We start from the raw sequence: 23,427 nt of genomic DNA, 5'->3' as shown, positions 1-23,427 counted from the left end.
AGTGATTACTTGGTCAAACTGATTCATTTTTTAACACGTGACATTCTGTACAAATGAAAGAGAACCTGCTTGCAAAGCTTTCTGAAGAGGGGTTGAAAATCTTAACTCTTCAACAAAAACAAAAGATCTATAATCACCATTAATGCCTGTAAATGTTTAACATTATTCCTTTTTTTGGTACTTCTATAATTGTTATATAAAATGCACAGGCAGCCAGTGAAAACCTTCAAACTGATGCAATGTGTGCTCCCTGTCTGGTCTTGGTCAGTACCCATGCTGTAGCATTCTGTATGTTTTGCAGTTGACCAATGGCTTTCTTGGGTAGACCAGACAGGAGAGCATTACAGTAGTCAAGCCTGCTTGTTATAAAAGCATGGATGACTGTCTCTGTATCAGCCTGAGAGAGAAACGACCACACCTTGGCGATGTTCCTCAGGTGGTAAAAAGCTATTTGTCTCATTCTAAATGTGCGATTTGAAATTGAGTTCAGAATCTTAAATAACACCTAGATTTTTTAACCTGCTGTTTTATCTTTATAAGATAAAGATAATAAAAATTAATTAAAATGTTCGGCCAGATTCTCTCTCTTTGCTTTGTCTACAACAATAAGTACCTTGGTTATGTCTTGATTTAGCTGGAGGAAGCTGTGAGCCATCCAAGTATTTACATCACTAATACAGTCTAATCGTTTATCAGTGGAACTAAAATACTCGACACAGAAATGTAGTTATGTATCGTCTGCGTAGCAGTGAAAATCAATGCTGTGCTTTCTGATAACGCTGACAAGGGGTAACATACTGTATATAAACTGAACAGTACCGGAACCAAAATCAAATCTTGTGTAACGCTACATGTGATATGTATTTTCTGAGTTATGTTCACCAAGAGTGACAAAAACTCTCCACTGGTTAAATAGGTCCTACACTAATTTAGAATTGGAGTGGAGAGGCCAACCCACCTCTCCAGTCTGTCCAGAAGGACATCAACGTCAACAGTGTCGAACACAGCACTTAAATCCAAGAGTACAAGGACAGAGAGCTGTTTGGCATCTGTGTTGGCTGTAAGATCATTTACCACTTTAACTAAGGCTGTCTCTGTGCTGTGGTGGGCATAAAAACCAGATAGAAAAAAAAATAAAAAAAAATACAATTGGCACTTAAAACAATAATTTAGCTGTTTGAAAACCAAATTCTCCAGAATTTTGGTTAAGAATGGGAGGTTGGCTGAAAATTGCTAAGAGTTTAAGAATCTAGATGACTTTTTTTCAGAAGGCGTTTCACCATAGCAGTTTTTAGTGCAGTGGGGAAAGTGCCTGTGAACAGGGAGTGATTAACAATAACCTGCACTTCTTCAGATATGCAATTAAAAACTGTTTTGAAGGTGGTCGGGATAGGATCGAGAAGGCAGGTAGAAGGCTTCAGTTGGGGTATCACTTTCGTGAGCATGTCTGTGTCAACAAGGGAAAATAAATCCATAGTGCCTTAGCGTGGTAGGCTAAGGCACATATCAAAACTTCTCATCAGGTCTTGCTTGACTGATACCCAGCCTAATGTTTGTTATCTGATCTCTGAAATATTCCACAAACTCATCACATTTAGATGTGAAGGAAAGTTTTTGGGGTAGGATTTATCAGGCCATCAATGGTCGAGAAGAGCACTCTTAAATTATTCTGATTATTAGAAAAATGAGCCTGTCTGGCATTTCTAATTGCCTTGTGTCGTAGAAAATTGCAAGATTATGTTATAGTTCTTGTAAGATTATATTAGAATCTTTGTATTGCATTAGAATGTTTTATTCGACAGAATAGAGGATTCTGTCAACTATTGCGTGTGTGTGTTCCACTGAGGATGGGCCTCTATGAGATAGCACTGACAGAGGAGATTTAAGATGTCTTTGGGTAATAAAGCCTAAAGAGCATTCCAGATAGTAAAGCTAATGTTTTTGTACTATGAAGTACCAGGAACGAGATTAGAACCTAGTTTTAGAGACCAAACTGAGCGATAATTTATAGCGAATGCAATCTGGCTAAGGGATACTCCTTTCTCAAGTAAAAGGCCCTTTGTGAAGAGTTCCTAAGATCTGTGGTTCATCATGTAAGTTGAGAGGGGTGTATCTTGGCTATAAAATATCTTTGTATTCTACTGTAGGGACTCTCAGAATTCATTATAGACACTGAATTGATCTGAGAGTCAAAGGGCTATTGTAAAGCTAATATTATTAAAGATGAAGTTTAAGTATAACTCTGACTGGTGTGTGGTTTGTAACTCTCCTCAATTGGTAATAAAGGAAATTGCCACGACACTTGTTATACAGTGCCAGTCAAAAGTTTGGACACAACTACTCATTTAAGGGTTTTTCTTTATTTTTAGAATAATAGTGAAGACATCAAAACCATAAAATAACACATATGGAATCATGTAGTAACCAAAAAGTGTTCAAAATATATTTTATTTTTATTTGTTTGATACTTCAAAGTAGCCACCCTTTGCCTTGATGACAGCTTTGCGCACTCTTGGCATTCTCTCAACCAGCTTCACCTGGAATGCATTTGCAACAGTCTTGAAGGAGTTCTGCTGAGCACTTGTTGGCTGCTTTTCCTTCACTCTGCGGTCCAACTCATCCCAAACTATCTCAATTGGGTTGAGGTCGGGTGATTGTGGAGAACAGGTCATCTGATGCCGCACTCCATCACTCTCCTTCTTGGTCAAATACCCTTCACACAACCTGGAGGTGTGTTGGGTCATTGTCCTGTTGAAAAACATATTATAGTCCCACTGAACCCAAACCAGATGGGATGGCGTATTGCTGCAGAATGCTGTGGTCGCCATTCGGGTTAAGTGTGCCTTGAATTCTAAATAAATCAGTGTCACCAGCAAAGCGGAGATCATCCGCTCACCTATTCTGCATCTCACAAAGACACAGCGGTTAGAAACAAAAAATCTCAAATTTGGACTCATCTGACCAAAGGACAGATTTCCACCGGTCTAATGTCCATTGCTCTTGTTTCTTGGCCCAAGCTAGTCTCTTATTATTATTGGTGTCCTTTAGTAGTGTTTTTTGTTGTTGCAGCAATTCAACCATGAAGGCCTGATTCACGCAGTCTCCTCTAAACAGTTGATGTTGAGATGTGTCTGTTACTTGAACTCTGTGAAGCATGTATTTGGCCTACAATTTCTGAGGCTGGTAACTCTAATGCAGCAGAGGTAACTCTGCGTCTTCCTTTCTTGTGGCGGTCCTCATAAGAGACAGTTTCATCATAGCTCTTGATGGTTTTTGTAACTGCACTTGAAGAAACGTTCAAAGTTCTTGAAATTTCCCCGGATTGACTGACCTTCATGTCTTAAAGTGATGATGGACTGTCGTTTCTCTTTGCTTATTTGAGCTGTTCTTGCCATAATATGTACTTGGTCTTTTACCAAATAGGGCTATTTTCTGTATACCACCTCTACCTTGTCACAATACAACTGATTGGCTCAAATGCATTAAGAAGGAAAGAAATTCCACAAATTAACTTTTAACAAGGCACACCTGTTAATTGAAATGCATTCCAAGTGACTAACTCATGAAGCTAGTTGAGAGAATGCCAAGTGTGTGCAAAGCTGTCATCAAGGCAAAGGGTAGCTACTTTGAAGAAACTCAAATATAAAACATATTTTGATTTGTTTAACACTTCTTTGGTTACTTCATGATTCCATATGTGCTATTTAATAGTTTTGATATCTTCACTATTATTCTACAATGTAAAAAATAATAAAAATAAAGAAAAACCCTTGAATGAATAGGTGTGTCCAAACTCTTGACTGGTACAGTATGACAAGTTCTCTCTCATAATATCATAATAGACCTGCAACTTTGACTTTCTCCACTTCCGCTCTGCCTTTCTGCAATTTCTCTTTAATTGATTAGTTTCCTCAGTCATCCAAGGGCCTCTGTTTGGATGTGGCCTTTTTCCAACTTTACTGGAGCTATGGAGCCCCTTGGTAATAACCAGGTCCAGAGTATGGCTGTGGTTATGGATGGGCCCAGTAGAAAGCCCCTTGGTAATAACCAGGTCCAGAGTATGGCTGTGGTTATGGATGGGCCCAGTAGAAAGCCCCTTGGTAATAACCAGGTCCAGAGTATGGCTGTGGTTATGGGTGGGCCCAGTAGAAAGCCCCATGGTAATAACCAGGTCCAGAGTATGGCCACGGTTATGGGTGGGCCCAGTAACATGTTGAATAAAGTAAATAGAGGCTGTCCCCCCCCACCCATTTTTCCTTTTCTGATAGAGTATGAAAAGCTGTAGTCATTACTGACCTCAGTAATGAGGTCATTCACGAGAAAGGTTATACTAGTGATTGCTCTAACATTTTAAAATGCCATATTCAATAACTGTGGACCACTCTGTCCCTGGGGCATCTGCCTTGAGGTAACCAATGGAATAACAACCAAATTAATAACATTACACCCACCTTTTCTAACAGTCTACAATCGCTCAGAATGGTAGTTCAGTTTGTATAAAAACCCACTAGAAGACAGAGTTAAAAGGAACATAAATTAGGTTAGTCAAAATATATATATATTTTAAACGTAACCTTGATTTAACTAGGCAAGTCAGTTAAGAACAAATTCTTATTTATATTGACGGCCTACACCGGTCAAACCCGGACGACACTGGGCCAAATGTGTGCCGCCCTGTGACTCCCAATCACGGCCAGTTGTGATACAGCCTGGATTCCCACTAGGATGTCTGTAGTGATGCCTCTAGCACAGATGCAGTGCTTTAGACCGCTGTGCCACTCAGGAGCCATAGTGCCATTTCTACAGGAGTTAAAATGGTTTCCAAGTCCTCTTGCTTATTCTAACAGGGAGAACTGGAGCACCACCAGACCCTATCCGTCAGTCTCTAAAACAGTGTGCAATGGTGCTGGAAAATAACCCTGGAAAACATTGAATAGTTCTCTCTATAAACCAATATGTAATTCATAGGCCTAGTGTATTGCATTGGGACCAATGGAATGGGGTGGAGTAGAAAGTGTTGCTGGATATTTAGACCCAAGTCCCCCATGAAATAACACTGTATATACAGTGCATTCAGAAAGTATTCAGACCGCTTCACTTTTCCCACATTTTGTTATGTTACAGCCTTTTTCTAAAATTGATTAAAAAAAAAAAATCCCCCTCATCAATCTACACATAATGACAAACTATTCAGACCCTTTCCTCAGTACATTGTTGAAGCACACCTTTGGCAGCAATTACAGCATCAAGTCTTCTTGGGTGTGATGCTACAAGCTTGGCAGACCTGTATTTGGGGAGTTTCTCCCATTCTTCTCAAACTCTGTCAGGTTGGATGGGGAGCGTCGCTGCGTAGCTATTTTCAGGTTTCTCCAGAGATGTTTGATTGGGATCAAGTCCGGGCTCTGGCTGGGCCACTCAAGGACATTCAGACTTGTTCCGTAGCCACTCCTGCGTTGTATTGGCTGTGTGCTTAGCTTCATTGTCTGTTGGAAGGTGCCTCTTTGCTCCAGTCTGAGGTCCTGAGTGCTCTGGAGCAGGTTTTCATCAAGGATCTCTCTCTGTACTTTGCTCCGTTCATCTTTCCCTCGATCCTGACTAGTCTCAGTCCCTGCCTCTGGAAAAACATCCCCACAGCATGATGCTGCCAACTCCATACCACAGCCAAACCCAGACGACGCTGGGCCAATTGTGCACCGCCCTATGGGACTCCCAATCACGGCTGGATGTGATACAACCTGGATTCAAACCAGGGAATGTAGTGACGCCTGTTGCACTGAGATGCAGTGCCTTAGACCGCTGCACCACTTGGGAGCCCAACAATCTGAGACAAGACTGGCCTTCTATTCCATCAAAAGGAACAAAACTCAACCTCCCAATTAGGATCTGGCTAAAAATACAAATTAGTTATCAAACCCATTGCCCTCCATGGTTGTGAGGTCTGGGGTCCACTCACCAACCAATAATTCACAAAATAGGCCAAACACCCAATTGAGACTTTCTGCAAAAATATACTTTGTGTACAACGCAAAACCCCAAACAATACATGCAGAGCAGAATTAGGATTATACCGCTAGTTATCAAAATCCAGAAAAGAGCCGTTCCATTTCCACAACCACTTAAAAGGAAGTGATGCCCACACGTTCCACCACAAAGCCCTCACCTACAGAGAGATTAACCTAGAGAAGAGTCCCCCCAGCCAGCTGGTTCTGGGGCTCTGTTCACAAACAGACCACCAGGACAGAAACACATTTAGGGGCCTTCCGAGTGGTGCAGCGGTCTAAGGCAATGCATCGGGATGTCCTTGTCCCATCGCGCTCCAGCGACACCTGTGGCGGGCAGGGCTCATGCACGCTGACACGGTCACCAGTTGTACGGTATTTCCTCCAGCACATTGGTACGGCTGGCTTCTGGGTTAAGCAAGCAGTGTGTCAAGAAGCAGTACGGCTTTGTAGGGTCGTGTTTCGGAGGACGCATGGCTTGAGACCTTCACCTCTCCTAAGTCCGTACGGAAGTTGCAGTGAAGGGACAAGACTAACTACCAATTGAATATCATGAAATAGGGGAGAAAAAGGGCTACAAAAAAATATACATTTTGAAAAACACATTTTAATCCCAAAAAATAAATAAAAACATTTATACCCAACCAAATTATGAGAAAGCAAAAAGATAACTGGAAAGAATCATCCAAGAAACAGAGCAAATTGGAACACTATCTGGCTCTTAATTAAGGGATTAGCCCCCTTTTTTCAATTTTTGCCTAAAATGACATACCCAAATCTAACTGCCTGTAGCTCAGGCCCTGAAGCAAGGATATGCATATTCTTGGTACCATTTGAAAGGAAACACTTTGAAGTTTATGTAAATGTGAAAGGAATGTAGTAGAATATACACAATAGATCTGGTAAAAGATTTAAAAAAAAAAAAAAGTTATTTTGTATTTTCTTGTACCATCTTTGAAATGTAAGAGAAAGGCCATAATGTATTATTCCAGCCAAGGTGCAATTTAGATTCTGGCCACTAGATGGCATCAGTGAATGTGCAAAGGTTTAGACTGATCCAATGAACCATTGCATTTTTGTTCAAATTTTGTATCATGACTTCCCAAATATGTCTAATTTGTTTATTAATAACTTTTCATGTTCAAAATTGTGCACTCTCCTCAAACAATAGCATGGTATTCTTTAACTGTAATAGCTACTGTAAATTGAACAGTGGAGTTAGATTAACAAGAATTTAAGCTTTCTGCCAATATCAGATATGTCTCTGTCCTGGGAAATATTCTTGTTACTTACAACCTCATGCTAATCGCATTAGCCTACGTTAGCTCAACAGTCCCGTGGAAGGGACACCGATCCCGAAGTAGTTTTAACAGAGTACACAGTGGCAGAACACCCAAAATTAAGAAAATCCTTGACTATGCCAACTCCGTGAGCATGGGCTTGCTATTGAGAGGCCACCATAAGCAGACCTGGCTCTCAAGAGAAGACCGGCTATGTGCCCACTGCCCACAAAATGAGGTGGAAACTGAGCTGCACTTCCTAACCGCCTGCCAAATGTATGACCACATTAGACATATTTCCCACAGACCCACAAAGAATTTGAAAACAAATCAAACATTGATAAACTCCCATATCTGTTAGGCAAAATACCAGTGTGCAATCACAGCAGCAAGATTTGTGGCCTGCTGCCATGAGAAAAGGGCAAGCAGTGGAGCACAAACATTGTAAATACAACCTATTTTTATCTGTTTATTTTCCCTTTCATACTTCAACTACTTTCACATTGTTACAACACTTTACATAGCCAATAATATGTCATATGAAATGGCTATTCTTTTAAAACTTTTGTGAGTGTAATGTTTACTTAAGTTTCTCTTGTTTATTTCCCTTTTGTTTATTGTCTATTCAATTTGCTTTGGAAATGTAAACATGCTTCCCATGCCAATAAAGCCATTTGAATTGAGAGAGAAATTGAGATCAAGTCAATTGAAAAACTATAACACTAGTTCAACAATTCAAGTAGGTTTATTTCAGTAGGAAAGATTGTAGGTCAATCAGGACATAAAGTGTATTAACACCAGCTTACACACACACACATTTTTTTTCTAACCACAAGCACTGTCCAGGACATTTAACAGTTCATGTGGTAGGTCAAAATTTCTGGCCCTACACACACATTCATACACCAAATTTAGCTGAAAGCTGAAACCATGTTAAAATAAATAAAAGTGAGCCAAAGGGGCAGAGTATAAAAAGGGCGGAGTGTTTATTGGTTGTCTGGATGAGACTCAGGTCACATCACTCAGTTCAGAGGTCATAGTGCAAACCTGGGCCACATGACATGGGTGGGTCCTCACCAGGGTCAGGGTACAGGTGGTAGAGGGATGGCACATGGACACACCCCACAGTTCATGGGGCATGGACAGAGCTAAGTGACATCTTCAACACATCATAAACATCACTCTCCAACTGAGCTATATGGAGTATAGTAGGTAGATGTCGCCCTAGACAATGATCCAAGATCAGTTATACATTTTCCCTATGGTTAAAATTAGGATTTGGAGGGAATATGCTGAACTATGGCTACGGGAAACTTCTCCATTCCTACAGCGCACACACAACACCACGGCACCCCCCTCCTGTGTAAACCAGTCACCTCAGCTGAACTGTAAAGGAAAATAAAAATTAGAGCTGCAGACAAATCCAAAAAGCAACTTCACTCAGACAGTACACACGGTTTTGCATTTGTACATAGACACAGAAACCTTGTAAACTTTGGTTACAATGTGGAAACCTCACAAACCTTTTTGACATTCAGAAAGTTCTCAGAAACAGAAGGCCCACCCTAACAGATTGTAAAAGCTCAAGGGCACTCCTAACCCTTTACCTATAATAGTAAGTTAGTTATGACACTGGTATACATGCAAACATCACTCATGCCCTGTTTGACACTACACTAACATGGGAGAATACCTTTCTTGCATTTCATCTCTCACCCTTTTCATCTTGCATTGAAGCCCTCTATGTCCAGAGGAGAAAGAGAAGGTGAAGGGGAGTAGTGATGTGAGAGGAAACAAGAGATGGGAGTGGAAAAGAGGACAACAGAGGGGAAACAGACTGCTTTCGCCTCTGCTGGTCTTCTGTGGGCAGCTTCTGTCCGATTGCGTCGCTGTCCAGCTCCTGTTGCATCAGAGTTCACTACACCCCACCATCTGTACTAGATTCATTCAACTCTCTGTTCATACTCACTCCACATAGAATATGCCATACAACTTCCCACAGAGCTCTACCCACTGCTCAACAGTGAGGAAATGACAGCCTAGAGGCTCTGCCTATCTAATCCTAATAAGGTAAAAAAAAAAAAAAGAGGTTTTACACACTCATACTATTACTTTCCTCTCTCATCCCTTTGTACCACTAACACTACCTCTCTCATTCCTCTTTCTTTCTCTGGCTTCCTCATCCACTCGTTTGTGTATGACAGAGCCCTGCTGGAGCGTAGCTGTTAATGGAGCTGATGCTGTAGATGTGTGTGTGGGGTCATGTTGGGATAACTATCAGGAGCTGAGGAGTTGACCATCTGAAATGAGCCTCTGTAGGTCATTGAAATGGAGTATGTAGAAGTTGCCCTTAGCCTCAGATCTAGGATCAGATTACACCAAGCCCAATCCTAACCTTAACCATTAGGGGGTGAATAAAAGTCTGACCCTATATATCAGTGGTTAGGGATACGTTCTACCTACCTACTCCCATTAGCTCAGCCTCTAGAGGACCTAAGAGAACGGCTGCCACACTAGGCCCATGGGAGATGGAGTCTCTTGCTGCTAGAGTACAGTGTCAGTTTGAGGTGTGAGGAATGTTATGCGAACTTGCTGGACCTCCGATTGTGTGTAGACAACAGACATGCTAACTAAAAGAGACATAAACATAGCTATAGGAACAGATGGGAGATGTAAATCATTGTTACAAGTCAGAACCTAACCTGACTGTCAAGTTGAGACAGAGACAGGAGAGAATTAAGCAATACGGCCCGAGGGGGTGTGGTATATGGCCAATATACCATGGCTAAGGGCTGTTCTTATGCAAGACGCAACACGGAGTGCCTGGATACAGCCCTTAGCTGTGTTATATTGGCCATATACCACAAACCCCCAAGGTGCCTTATTGCTATTATAAACTGGTTACCAACGTAATTAGAACAGTACAAATACATGTTTTGTTATACCCATGGTACAGTATACAGTTTGATATACCACGGCTTTAGCCAAATAAGCATTCATCGCTCGAACCACCCAGTTTATAATGTAGGATAAATCACTATTAAAGCGTTAAGTCCTTTCTGAGATGACTAGTATCAGAATATATGTTGCTACACCATCCTTCCTCCTTTCCCCAAAAACATATTCATTTAATTTGTTCTAATTGTAACACTTGCTCCCAAATCTGAATTAAAATGTGCTTGGTACATTGGCACACCCCTGTGAAGATGCCAGGAGTATGGACCAAGGGGAAAGGTCTAGAGGCTGCCAGGGAACTCTGCCTTAGAGTGTAGTAGGTCTGTACCGTACTCCTATGTGAGAAACTCACAGGTGGGAAAACAAAAAAAACTACAACAATAAAATAAAAAACAAATAAAAAAAGGTATACAATTGTCAGAAATAGTGAAGAAACCAAAAATGAAATGTAACAGAAATGTAACAGAATTAAAACAAGCTAGACATTTGCATGTCATCTACAGGGTAATACTGCTAATACATCCAACACACCAAGGAAACTAAAACACTAAACAACATCGTTAAAATTAATTCTGAATGGCTCCAGATAGCTTAATGTGTGTGTCTGCAGCAGTGTGTGTGTATAAAACACACACTCAAGAGTTGTGAAGCAGGTTAGCTCAGGACCTGAATCTCCCACTCATGTTAAAGCAACAACAAAACAACAAGTTGAGATAAAATCATTTGTCTGGTGTTGAAGGGACACTTGGGGATTTTGGTGATGAAGCCATTTATCCACTTCCCCAGAGTCCGATGAACTCATGGATACCATTTGTATGTCTCTGTGTCCAGTATGAAGGAAGTCAGAGGTAGTTTTGCGAGACAATGCTAACTAGTGTTAGCACAATGACTGGAAGTCTATGGGTATCTGTTAGCATGCTAGTAGATACCAATAGACTTCCAGCCATTGTGCTAACACTAGTTAGCATTGGTTTGCGAAACTACCTCCAACTTCCTTCATACTGGACACAGAGACATACAAATGGTATCCATGAGTTCATCGGACTCTGGGGAAGTGGATAAATGGCTTCATCACCAAAATCCCCAAGTATCCCTTCAACACTCCCCCATCTTTCACTCTGCTCTATCGTTCACCTTTTCACAGCTTTCAAGTCTTTAGTGTTAATGTGTGTGTGTGTTCTTGGGAATCTAGAGCCTTAACAAGTGGACAGAGCACAGACAGCTGTCCAGAGAATAACCCAAAAGCCTATTTCTAAAAGAGACATAAGTGGGTCCATAACAGTGGAATAGAGGAAAGCTTAGACACTGGGTTTATGGTATGGGTGATGTGACATACGTGCTCACATACATAGGCCCGAGAAGGGGAGGCTCTGGAATATAAAACAGTTGGAGACATTCAGGACGTGTGTGTGGGAGTAGATTCTGCTGGAATAGATTGAGAATCAGAGCCCTTCATATTCACAATGCTGCAATCACACGCTCACTCCCCCTTGTCCGAGTGTGTGTGCTTGTGTGTACATTTGTGCATATGTGAATGAGCGAAAAGTGTGTCAGTTTTGTGAGCCCAACTCATGTCAAGTGTGTGAAGACACCATTGGGGTCTTGTGTGTGTGAGTCAAAGTGTGATAAAGAAAAGTGTTTAAAATCCCAGTCCAGTGTTGTTTGTGTGTGTGTTGTTGTGTGTGAGAGTCCTGCCCTACAAAGTGCAGACTGTCTTCCACCAGACCTCGGTGTGTCAAGAAGAGGGGGAGTGATGAAAAACAAGGATAAAGGATAAATAATGTCCATCCATCCCAAGAAAGAGGAGAGGAGACATCCAATAGTTCCACGAGGTTGATAGTCCACTGGAAAAAACTACGGAGACAACGAGAAAGGAGAAGTGGTGTAGTTCCCCATTCAGTAATCTACGCAGCCAAATTAACCACTGCTTCAACACACTCATACACACTTGCATGCACACGGCTCCTTAAGTTAAGGCAGTGGTGGCGGGGGGGCTGCCGTGGGGCTGGGGTCAGGGTGTATAGGTCAGGGGTCATGGCAGTGAAAGCTCCTGCTGCTAAGTCACTAACCCTCCTTTCTTCTCATCTCCTCCCCTATTCCTTTCTTTTATCTCTCTATCGTTCTGTCCTCTTCAGCAGCACTCATTCAAAGGACATCAAATTGGCTGGCACCTGGAGAGAGAGAAAAGTGTGAGGGCTGGTTGGTGTGGGTATATGTGTGGGTGAGTGTGTGTATGTGTGTCTGTTACCTGTTGTCTGTTGCTCTGGCAGGCAGCACTGAGGTGTTTGAACCACAGCAGGGCGTTCATTTTGTTCCCTGCCTGGTACTTATAGGTGTTACCTAGGAAACACAGAGACACACGGTCACAAGATGTCACTGTAGCAAAGAACTGGGATTCAGTCTCCCATCCCCATCTGTGTACAGCAGGAGCCGTGAAGCTGCCGTAATACAGAACATATGAGAACAGAGACTTAGACTGTATATGTATATATGTGTGTGTATATATGTGTGTGTGTAGGGAGAAAAAGACAGACGGTCAGATATGACAGGCATGCAGTACACATAGCAGACAGGGATACTGCTGGGTCAGACAGACAGGAACCTGTGTGTGTTTGTGTGTGTCGGTACACACGTGTATAAGTGTGTATCCATGTGATCACATTTGCATACAATATGGGTGTATAGTGCATGTGAGAGAGAGTATGTATGGGGTGTGTTGAGGATTTACACTAAGGACATCCAGACCATCTGAGGAAAGGAGATAAGTAGTTTGGCAGAACAATCCTGTCTGTATGTGATTGGCTGATTAACTGTTAATCAAAGTCAGTCAGTCTCACCATGTTCAGAGTCTGTGAGCAGGAAGATGTCAGGATGTTCAGGGTCGTCTGCCATGATGGCCATTAACCCCACGACACACACACTCTTACTGCTAGATGACTTGAACTGAAGAGAAGATAGGGAGAAAAGTAGAGAAGAGGAGAGAGGGAGAAGAAGAGGGAAAAGAAGAGAAGGTAGAAGGAGAAGAGGAGAGAAGGTAGAAGGAGAGAAGAGGAGAGAGGGAGAAGAAGAGAAGAGGAGAGAGGAAGAGAGAAGAGAGGGAGAAGAAGAGAGAAGAGAGGGAGAAGAAGAGAGAAGAGAGGGAGAAGAAGAGAGAAGAGGGAGAAGAAAAGAGAAGAAGAAAAGAGAAGAGAAGAGGAAGTGAAGGGAGGGAAAAGAAGAGAAGAAGAGATAAGAAGAGAGAAGGTAGGGGAGGAGAAGAGAAGGGAGAGGGAGAAGAGGAGAGAAGGGAGAGGAAGAGAAGGGAGAGGGAAAAGAAGAGAAGATAGGGAGAAGGAGAGAAGAGAAGGAGGAGAAGAGAAGGGAGAGGGAGAAGAAGAGATAGGGAGAGGGAGAAGAAGAGAGAATAGGGAGAAGAAGAGAAGGGAGGAGAAGAGAAAGGATAGGGAGAAGAGGAGATAGGGAGAAGAAGAGAAGAGACGGGAGAGGGAGGAGAAGAGAAGGGAGAGGGAGGAGAAGAGAAGGGAGAGGGAGGAGAGAAGAGGAGAGAGGGAGGAGAAGAGAAGGGAGAGGGAGGAGAAGAGAAGGGAGAGGGAGGAGAGAAGAGGAGAGAGGGAGGAGAGAAGAGGAGAAGAGAAGAAGAGGGAGATGGAGAAGAGAGGAGAGAAGGGAGAGGGAGAAGAAAAGAGAGGGAGAAGAAAAGAAGAGGAGAGCATTCTGATATTATTGCTGATTCTTATAGTCCTATACAAGTACTATTTCTGAAACCTAACACAAACTACAGAAATAAAAAAAAATTGTGAGAGTTTGAAAACAGTTGTCTCTGCAGACTGCACTCAGTTTGTAGGGAAGATGGCGCTGTATGTGTGTGTTTCCCTGCCACGAGGTTCCCATTACCCTGCGAGTGACACAGAGGACTAGGATTATATCCTTGGTCTCATTATCCAATGAGTGCTACCAGATGCTGCTCCACTCTTAAAATCCCTCCATCCCCTCCCACTGCGCTAGCCCCTATGCCCATGACAACATCCCTTCATCAGGCGCTCCACTAGTTTTTCATTCCTCTCGCTCTCTCCTTCCTCTGAGCTCCTGTGCAGTTTCAAATCTGCTGTGTGAGTACCGTTACCCTGTCAAACTGATACTGGCCACACACACACTTGCTTGCTCCCTCCCTCTTTCCCTTTGCTTCATTTGCTGGCTGGATTTATCACACTGGAACAATGAGGCAGCAACAGCCAGGTCTGGAGACCCAGAGTGTGTGGAAGGGGATGGTATGAGGGAGGGAGGGAGGTGTAGAGTGGGAGGGCTGAGAGAGACTTACATGCTTTCTCTCTGTGGCCTTTAGGGACTTGGCAGGGTAGAAGTAGAGCTGAGTTCCACACAGAGCCACCCAGAACTTGGTCCACGACGCTACCTATACACACAGGGGTCAGAGGTCAGGGTTTATAGGTCACACGCAGTAGTCACTTACACCAGTCTATCAATGCAATACAACTTTAAAGATACACCTAATACATAAAACTAGTTTCAGGGCAACATACAGTACACATAAATCAATAGGATATGCTTATAACAGTAGTCCATTATTGAAGACCGAGTTTAGGCTACTACATAGACCAGTACAGACGCAAATATACATTTATGTTATCGTGGAAATCTGTGAGTTATGTTGGCTACAGATATAATTCTGTTGCCGCTTGTTTGCTTCAGCAGAGAGACATGGACAAAGAAGTAAATATGGAGCAAGTGAGATGTAGAGCAAGACAGAGACGGAGGGACGGAGAGAGAGAGAGTATGAGGTTTTTCCAGGCCTGGTTGGTTGGAGAATAAAATATCTGCTCTAAACGAGACCTGCTGAGAGGAAATACAGGCTCACAGAGTAATAAAAGACTAATGGAGTGTGGCTTTGACTGTGCGTGTGTTGCGTGCATATTCAAAAGAAAGAGAAAGAGGGAATCATACAGAGAGACCGAGAAGTTGTTATATCAAAGAAAACAGGTCTTATGTCACCTACTGTAAACCTTATGCCACCCTTACGTAACCTTATATCAGCTCTGCCAGCCTCAGGCATATAACCATGTCCAGGTGAGTTTCCATCCCAAAGCGACAGCAGAGAGAAGCTCATTAAATACAAATAACAGTCAGGATGACAGCAATAGATGAGACAGCTGAGATACAGCAGGGAGAGAGGGAAGAGAAAGAGCACGGAGAACAGGGGTAGCACAGTGAAAGGGCAGAGAAACAGAAGAGAGGGAGAGAGAGGGAGAAAGAGAAAAGGGAGCTGGTGGTTTGAATGTATTTGAGTCTCTGAGGTATACTATTTTGTTAAGTCTTGAGAGTGTTTCTACAGCACTGCTGGGCTCTCACCATCAACACACAGCTACAGGGACAACCCTGACAAAACAGATGGCTGGCTGTGTGGGTGTGTATGTCCTTCTCTGTCTGTACAGTACACGTTTTGGTGTTCCTTCTGTCTGTACGTACAATATGTTCTGTGTGTGTGGTGATGTATGTTCTCACCGTGGGTTTCTTGCCCTCCTTGAGGACAGTCTTGCGTCGTAGGACTCCCTGTACGGTGACGGCTCCAGGGTACAGGTGCACTGCTAACTCCTCAGACTCTGCCGAGCTACCCCAGAACACAGCAGGGTTACAACACACACATACTCATACAGAAACACACACAAACAGACGCACACACCGTGACAAGGACACTCACAGGAATAGGAAAAGCACTTTGTCTGAAGTATGGCCAGTCGGAATCTGCAGGGAAGTTCCCTCATTAATCAATATCTGAACTGACCTATCTGCATATTCAATCAACTGTGTAGCAGCAGTATTTGGTTTGCTTTGAATCAATTCCACAGATGCATTTTCCTTTCAATAGATTCCTGGGAGGTTCCAGTGCAGAGTCTGTCTGGCTGTGATCACAGAGAGTAAGAAGAGGGCAGCCAGTGGGAGCAAGAAGGAAACCAGTGAAGCATTAGAGAGAAGAGAACACAATCCATCATAACTGTATGGAGCTAGAATAGAAGTCTATAGCAGGTCCTCCCTGACTGACACAGAGCAGAGCTCCCAGCAGTATGACACTGGAAATTTACTAGAACATTCTGAATCTGTCACCTCTTACAAAACCTGCAGGGTCCACATTGCATAATGATTAATTGACGATCCCATATCAATGTTTGAACAGTAAACAAGTCATTAAAATATGTGTGAGATATGCCATACAGGGAGAGCAAGAGTGTTGCTAAAATGGTCTGGTTTAACGGAGAATCACCCACAGAGGCCCACCACCTGATTATACCACAAACACACGTTATGATCTTCTATCCTCATGGGAACCTAAAATTCATTTCCAATCAAAATATTATTTTCCCTAACCCCTAACCCTAAAATAGCGTTTGTCCTCATGGGGACGTGGGAAATGTCCCCACAAGGGAGAATTTCCCTTGTTTTACTATACTATATTAGAAGATAGAAGAACCAATCCCCCCCCACCCACACACACACAAGCACACTGGCCCCAGGCAGAGATAGGAGCTGTGGGATATGGGGGCAGCAGATGGCAGGGTGGAGAGGTGGTTGAGAGGGGTGTAGAGGAGGAGTAGGGGCACAGAGGAGGAGTAGGGGCGCAATGTGTGTGTGTACCTGCTGGGCCTCAGGCCTCCTCTGTAGGGGATTCTGGCCACGCGGGTCACAGGCCCCAGAGAGTGATAGAACCGAGTCCTGTTCAGGGTGGGACAGGCACAGGGTGGGGGCACGGAACACTGTTAAGGTCAGGTTCTCTCAGCGTGGCTCATTGTAAAGGTTCAGATTAGTGTTACGGTTGTAAAGGTTAAGGTTGTTGTCGTTTTGGCAAAGTGTGAGGGTTGGGTTCAGGACGGTTGTTCAGTTTCTTTCAGGACGGTTGTTTTTGGTACAGATCAACGGACGGTGGGACATAAGGGCTTCTGTGACCTGTTACTGTGTTTGAACCTCAATACGTCAAGACTGTGTTCGCCCACTGAGCTGAAGCCTAGGCATTACCAAAACACCTCTGTCACACTAGCATGGAGCCGGTGAGAGAGACTAGGAGAGGAGAGCAGCTCAGAAGGCAGCAAGTGCTGCTTGCCTGTAGGCTAAGCTTTGGTCAAAGACCTTCACACATCGTGTGTGTGTGTCTGTACAGATTGTTACCTCTCAAAGGCTGGCCAGGACATCTCTTCGCTGAGTTCTGAACCTTCACTGCTCCCTGCAGACAGACAGAGACGTGTTACTGTCAAAGTCAACAGACAGGAATGATGTTAAAGGTAATTATGATGCAACTATGGTGGTGATATGAATTACAATTATCATCCTGAATTTTAAGGCTATACTTCATGTTACACACATAGACACTCAACCATGCAAATTGGCTGGGTTATTATTTATTTGGACATCACACATTATAGTCTTACTCTTATCCAGACATCACACACTCACTAAATCACATCCAATATCATACACAACTTACTCAGATTTACTACACACATATCTTGACTCAATTTTCTAACATCTGTGGCATTGGCTCACAGGCAAACAGGCAAGGGAATAAAACAAATATTGCTAGAACCCGTTTCTTGAATTGTAAATATCAGACATTTGAAATCTCTAATTTTGACCGTCATAATACCTCATGACAGTAACGTTACAAGAGCTAAGTATGGCCGATTTAGACTGAGAATATTAACGGGCAAGGTGATGATAGTTTGAGTGATTTCCTTTACGGTCCATTGAGGTACTTAACACTGTTATAGTCTCCCATCATAATGATTTGATCGTTTGTTGCCTGTAAATTCAATAAATTGGTATAACATTTTTGTTAATTAATATCGTCACACCTTTCGAGTTCCTTTGTCCATGACAGAAAATTATTTCACCACCCCCATTCCTTTTTCCAAACAATTTAATCTAAGGATGTAGAGTGAGTTTCCTGTAAACATTATATGTTATATTCCTTTTCTTTTAGCCACATAAAGACTGATCATCTTTTTTATAATCTGCTAAACTGGTACAATTATAACTGGCTATGCTTATTCCCTCCTTACCATAACTAGATACAAACTTCAGGACAGGAGTCCCGTCAACGGGACAGTTGTAAATCATGCAGCGCGTAATGTCAAAATCGCAGATTTTAGAGAAACAACAAATGTCGGTACATATACGTGTCTGATATCAGCTGAAAGCTTAAATTCTTGTTAATATAACTGCACTGTCCAATTTACAGTAGCTATTACTGCGAAAAAATGCCATGCTATTGTTTGAGGAGAGCTCCTAACAACAAAACAGTTTTTTCACCGCGATAGGTTTGATAAATTCACCTTTGGAGGTGAAATGTGTACTTACATTCTGAAATTTTGCTCTGATTTATCATCCAAAGGGTGCCAGAGATATGAAGTGTCGTTTTGTTAGATAAAATCCTTTTTCATATCCTGAAATGGTCAATATTGCATGCACGATCAATTTTGTATTTCCACTCGTTCAATTTGCAAAGAAAGGAATCTGAAAATCTCACCCTAAACGTTGTTTCAACGAGTCAAACCACGTTCGTATCTATTCCTCAGAGATCCTAGAAGGTAACAAGACTTCAATATTTTATTAGGGGTGTAGTATATCCTACAGGCCACCATATTTGGTCAGAGAGCGACGCCTTCGTGGCATGTCGATCACTTGAACGACTGTATTGTCAAATAAGCACCAATCAGGGTCAAACAAAGCTAGCTAGATGGCCAATGAGCTGGGCTTTACGGGAGTATCCCGAAACCATGTATATGTCGTAAAATGTAGCTACTAACCTTGTACGACAGCATGCCTTTTCATTTTGGACAAAAATAAGAATATTCAGAGTTATGAAGTTATGAAAACTGGTTGTTTTGCAAATGTTGAACTTATATGGCTACTAATACTTGTATACAGATTTGACGATATTCTTGCAGAAAAATGGAATATGAATGCGAATGTCTCCTTCACGATTTGCCCAAATGTACCTGGGGACTTCACACTAAAAGTCTTGAGTCATACTTCAAGTTATCCATCTGAAACTTTGCACATAAGCTGTTGCCATCTTGTGGACACTATCGGAATTACAACCAGAGTGATGGCTATAACTGTGACCTTTCCCTTGCATTTCAAAGATGGTGGTAAAAAACACTGGTTGTTTTTTTCTTTGTATTTTCTTCTACCAGATCTAGTGTGTTATATTCTCCTACATACATTTCCACAAACTTCAAAGTGTGTCCTTTCAAATGATACCAAGAATATGCATATCCTTGCTTCAGGGCCTGAGCTATAGGCAGTTAGATTTGGGTATGTCATTTAGGCGAAAATTGAAAAAAAGGGGCTATCCCTAAGGAAATCAGAAATATTATGAACACAGAGTGGATATTTGGAGACTAAAAAAAACAAAAAACTTGAGAGATATACATGGAGGAGACTAAATTAAGCTAGTCATCTTGACTTCTTTGTCTTTCTTTCTTGCATCAAAGGTTAAAAAAGTTAATAGGAGACAGAATGCGATTGGATCATCATCTAATTGGCCTTCACATAATTTCCACATGGACAGGGATATTTAATCTAAGTTTACTGGAGGACAACTTATTTTTAACTAAGACAGAATAATTCAGAATTGAATATTTCCAGTTCAATATATGTTCAGAAAATCCCCTTATTGTTTGGGATACCTTTAAATGTACCTTCAGAGGTCATTCAATTCAATATTCATCAATAATAAAAAAGCAGTTTCTGGCTAAAGAGACAAGACTAACAAGGGAAATACATGAACTAATCGTACAGATAGCATAAAAACGATACTACAGAGATAAAAATAAGAGAGGAAAAGAAAGAAATGGAGGAACTTATTCAAGAACGATCTAATGTAATCTAATACAAAAATAAAGCAAACTGGAAGGAATATGGATTAAAATGCACCCAAATTCTTCCTGAATCTCCAACACAAATAATTTGCATAAACTCATTACTGAAGACAGAGTCATCTATGATTCTCTGATTATATTTTAAAAGATGAAGCTAAATATTTTAAGCAGACGTTCTCTTTTCCGTCTCATCCTCACCCACTGAATGACGATTACTGTAAGGAATTCTTTTCAAATAATAAAAATGGAAAATTAACAAAATGTACAGAAAGATCAATGCGAAGACCAAATTACAGAGGAAGAACTTTGAGACTATTAAATCCTTTCATTTTGGAAAAACCCCAAGGCTTGATGGCATACCGGTAGAGGTATATCAAGCCTTTTTTTATATACTCAAAGCTCCATTGTTAGATTGTTTAACTACTCCTATAGAAATGGTAGTCTGTCAGGTACTCAGCAGAAAAGTCTGATTTCCCTATTATTAAAACAAGACCCTGATGGCAAATATAAAGATCCAGTCTATCTTAAACTGGAGGCCTCTTACACTTCAATGTTGTGATGCAAAAATACTAATGAAATGCATAGCACTAAAAAGGTTTTACCAGGTATTGTTCATCCTGAGACATTTATTTATTTATTTTTTATTATTATTTTTACATGAATGATACATTGGAGATAATATACGACAACTTCTAGAAATAACAGATCATGAAACATCTAAGAAGCCAGGCCTGGTATTTATAGCGGATTTTTAAAAGGCCTTTGACAAAGACCGGATTTTATTTATAAATGCCTGGATATTTTCAATTTAAGCGATTCTCTTATAAAATGTGTAAAAGTAATGTATAGCATTCCCAGGTGTAAAATAGTAAATAGCGGCTACTTAAGAGTTTTGAATTGTCAAGAGGGGTTAAACAAGGGTGCCCACTGTCACCATATCTATTTGTTATGGTCATCAAAATGCTAGCTATTAAAATCATATCAAATAACGTTAGAGGATTAGAAATCCAAGGCTTAAAAACAAAAGGTGTCCATGTATGCCGATAGCTCAAGTTTTATGTTAAGTCCGCAAGCTAGATCCCTGCAATGTCTCATAGAAGATAATTTGTCTGGACTCTCTGGACTAAAAACGAATTATGATAAGTGTACAATATTACGTATAGGATCTTTAAAAAACACAACTTCTGCAGTTGACCTATAAAATGGTCTGACGGTGAAGTAGACATACTCGGTATTCATATCACAAAATATATAAATAAGCTCTCCACAATGAATTTTAATAGATAACTTGTAAAAATAAACAGGATCCTGCAACCATGGAGAGACAATACCTGTCTATATACGGAAAAATTGTCCTGATTAACTCCATAGTCATATCTCAGTTAACTCCTTTATGGCACTGCCTACTCCTGATGATTCGTTTTTCAAAACATGAGGAAAAAATATATATCTGGGCTGCTAAACCAGACAAGATAAAGCGTGCCTATCTATATAATGAATAGGTTGGGTTGAGATAATTAAATATAAAAGCACTAAACCTCTTTCTAAAAGCTTCACTTATTCAAAAGTTTTACTTGAACCCTAAATGGTTCTCAAGTAATTTACTAAGAAAAGCGCATCCATTGTTTAAAAATTGCCTTTTTGCCTTTATGCAGATTGCCATGTCTCTTTTTCGATTAATTGAAAATACTTTTTTTCAAAGTATCTCTCTTTTTCAAACAAGCATTGCAGAGCTGGCTACAATTTGAATTTCATCCCCCTGAAAGAAGAACAAATATTACGGCTGAACTCAAATGTGCTGGTTGATAAAATACTGGTATTTATGGGAAAGATGTTTGAAAAGTGTATTTTGTTTTTAAATTATATTGTAAATTGGAATGGTAGAATTATGTATTTCATGGAGTTATCAGAATTATATGGGAAGGTCTGCTCAATCCAAGATCACAACTAATTGTACCCCAAAACTGGAGGAGGCAGGTGGCAGCGGGAGGAGGTAGGGAACTGGTCTGTCTGCCCAATATAAAGGATCAAAACTGGCAGAGGAATATAAATAGCATATATAGGAAAGTATACCAGTGTCATTTGAGGATCAGGATATTGACAACTGTGCCATACAGATTGCAAAAATAGTTGGGAAGAGATTTTTGATGTACCAATTCCATGGTACAGGGTGTATGAGTTGATATATAAAATTTACTTAAGATTCAAGACTTCATGCTTTTCATCTAAAATTATTATATAGAATTCTTGCCACCAACAAAACGTTGAATATTTGGGGCATACAATCGTCGAAGCTCTTCAGATTTGGTTGTGAGGATACAGAATCAATAGACCATTTACTTTGGTATTGCCCTCAGGTAGCCTGTTTTTGGTCTCAGGTTCAGGAATGGCTGAAAATGCATAACATTGATCTAAAATTGACCTTAGAAATAGTACCGTTACATGCTGACCAGACCGGACACGTCGCGTAAGCGAGTGTCGCAAAGTAAATTTTGAAATCCATGTTATTCAATTATTGCGCGCGCCAACGAGCGTCTGAGTCGCCAAGGGCTAAAATAGAACTCCTTTCTATTTCTGACGCAGATCGTGCTGAAAATCCTGCCTCTCCAACCTCCTCATTGGTTTATAGAAGCAGGTACCCACGTGCCATCTCCTCATTGGTTATACCCATGTGGGTGATTGAAAGACGAAATGTTTTGCCGGTTGTTGTCGTAAAAGTGTAGATGCCAATCACCATATAAGTTCAAAGATGAAAAAGCCTGGAAAGAGGAGAGATGACTAGAAACGATTCGGTTGGCCGTTTTATGTGTGGATTAATTGTCGGAGTAGAAGACTTTGGGCATTTCAGGTAAAATAACAACTCAATGTTTATATCCCAGGACAAATTAGCTAGCAACAGCAAGCTAACTAGCTAAATTGCCATACATGTTTAATGCTTTCGACCTGTCCCAAAATTAATGTAATTGGTTCAGCGTTTGTTTTGATATTTTAACCTGCGTGTCGTGATCGCGTTTGGTGTAGGGGGACAAAATACATTCATGCACGATGGCGCACGCGCGCAGCCGGTCTGGGTTCCGTGTTAGGATATCTGGAGAGACCAGGTCAGTCAATTACTAATATACCAATGCTCTTAGGAAAATAATTTATCTTCAACTCACAATCTGTGGATTCTATTCGATTAGACAGATTGAAATTCTATGTTCAAATTCACAGCATAGTTGAAAGATATATGGTGCATAGAAATCTGAAGAGTGTGGCCAGCAGAGATGGGTGGGATGGGCTAAAGGAAGCTGAGGGTTGGGATGC

General features: G+C 41.3%; 1 protein-coding gene across 1 annotated transcript in view; it reads right to left on the bottom strand.

The window, feature by feature from the left end:
• Nucleotides 1-11,309: 11,309 nt before the first annotated feature.
• Nucleotides 11,310-23,427, bottom strand: part of LOC120054266 (ras-specific guanine nucleotide-releasing factor RalGPS2-like) — an 89,163-nt gene continuing 77,045 nt past the window's right edge. Inside the window, exons 12-18 of the mRNA XM_039001689.1 lie at nt 17,408-17,462; nt 16,880-16,957; nt 15,752-15,857; nt 14,553-14,645; nt 13,072-13,177; nt 12,483-12,574; nt 11,310-12,405 (exon numbers count right to left, since the gene is read on the bottom strand). Of these exons, the coding sequence (XP_038857617.1) occupies nt 12,376-12,405; nt 12,483-12,574; nt 13,072-13,177; nt 14,553-14,645; nt 15,752-15,857; nt 16,880-16,957; nt 17,408-17,462 (560 nt within the window). The 3' untranslated portion in view covers nt 11,310-12,375. The remainder of the gene's footprint in view (nt 12,406-12,482; nt 12,575-13,071; nt 13,178-14,552; nt 14,646-15,751; nt 15,858-16,879; nt 16,958-17,407; nt 17,463-23,427) is intronic.

This window comes from Salvelinus namaycush, chromosome 10 (assembly GCF_016432855.1).
Source record: "Salvelinus namaycush isolate Seneca chromosome 10, SaNama_1.0, whole genome shotgun sequence".
NCBI lineage: Eukaryota > Metazoa > Chordata > Actinopteri > Salmoniformes > Salmonidae > Salvelinus > Salvelinus namaycush.
This window is presented reverse-complemented; position numbering and strand designations above follow the sequence as displayed.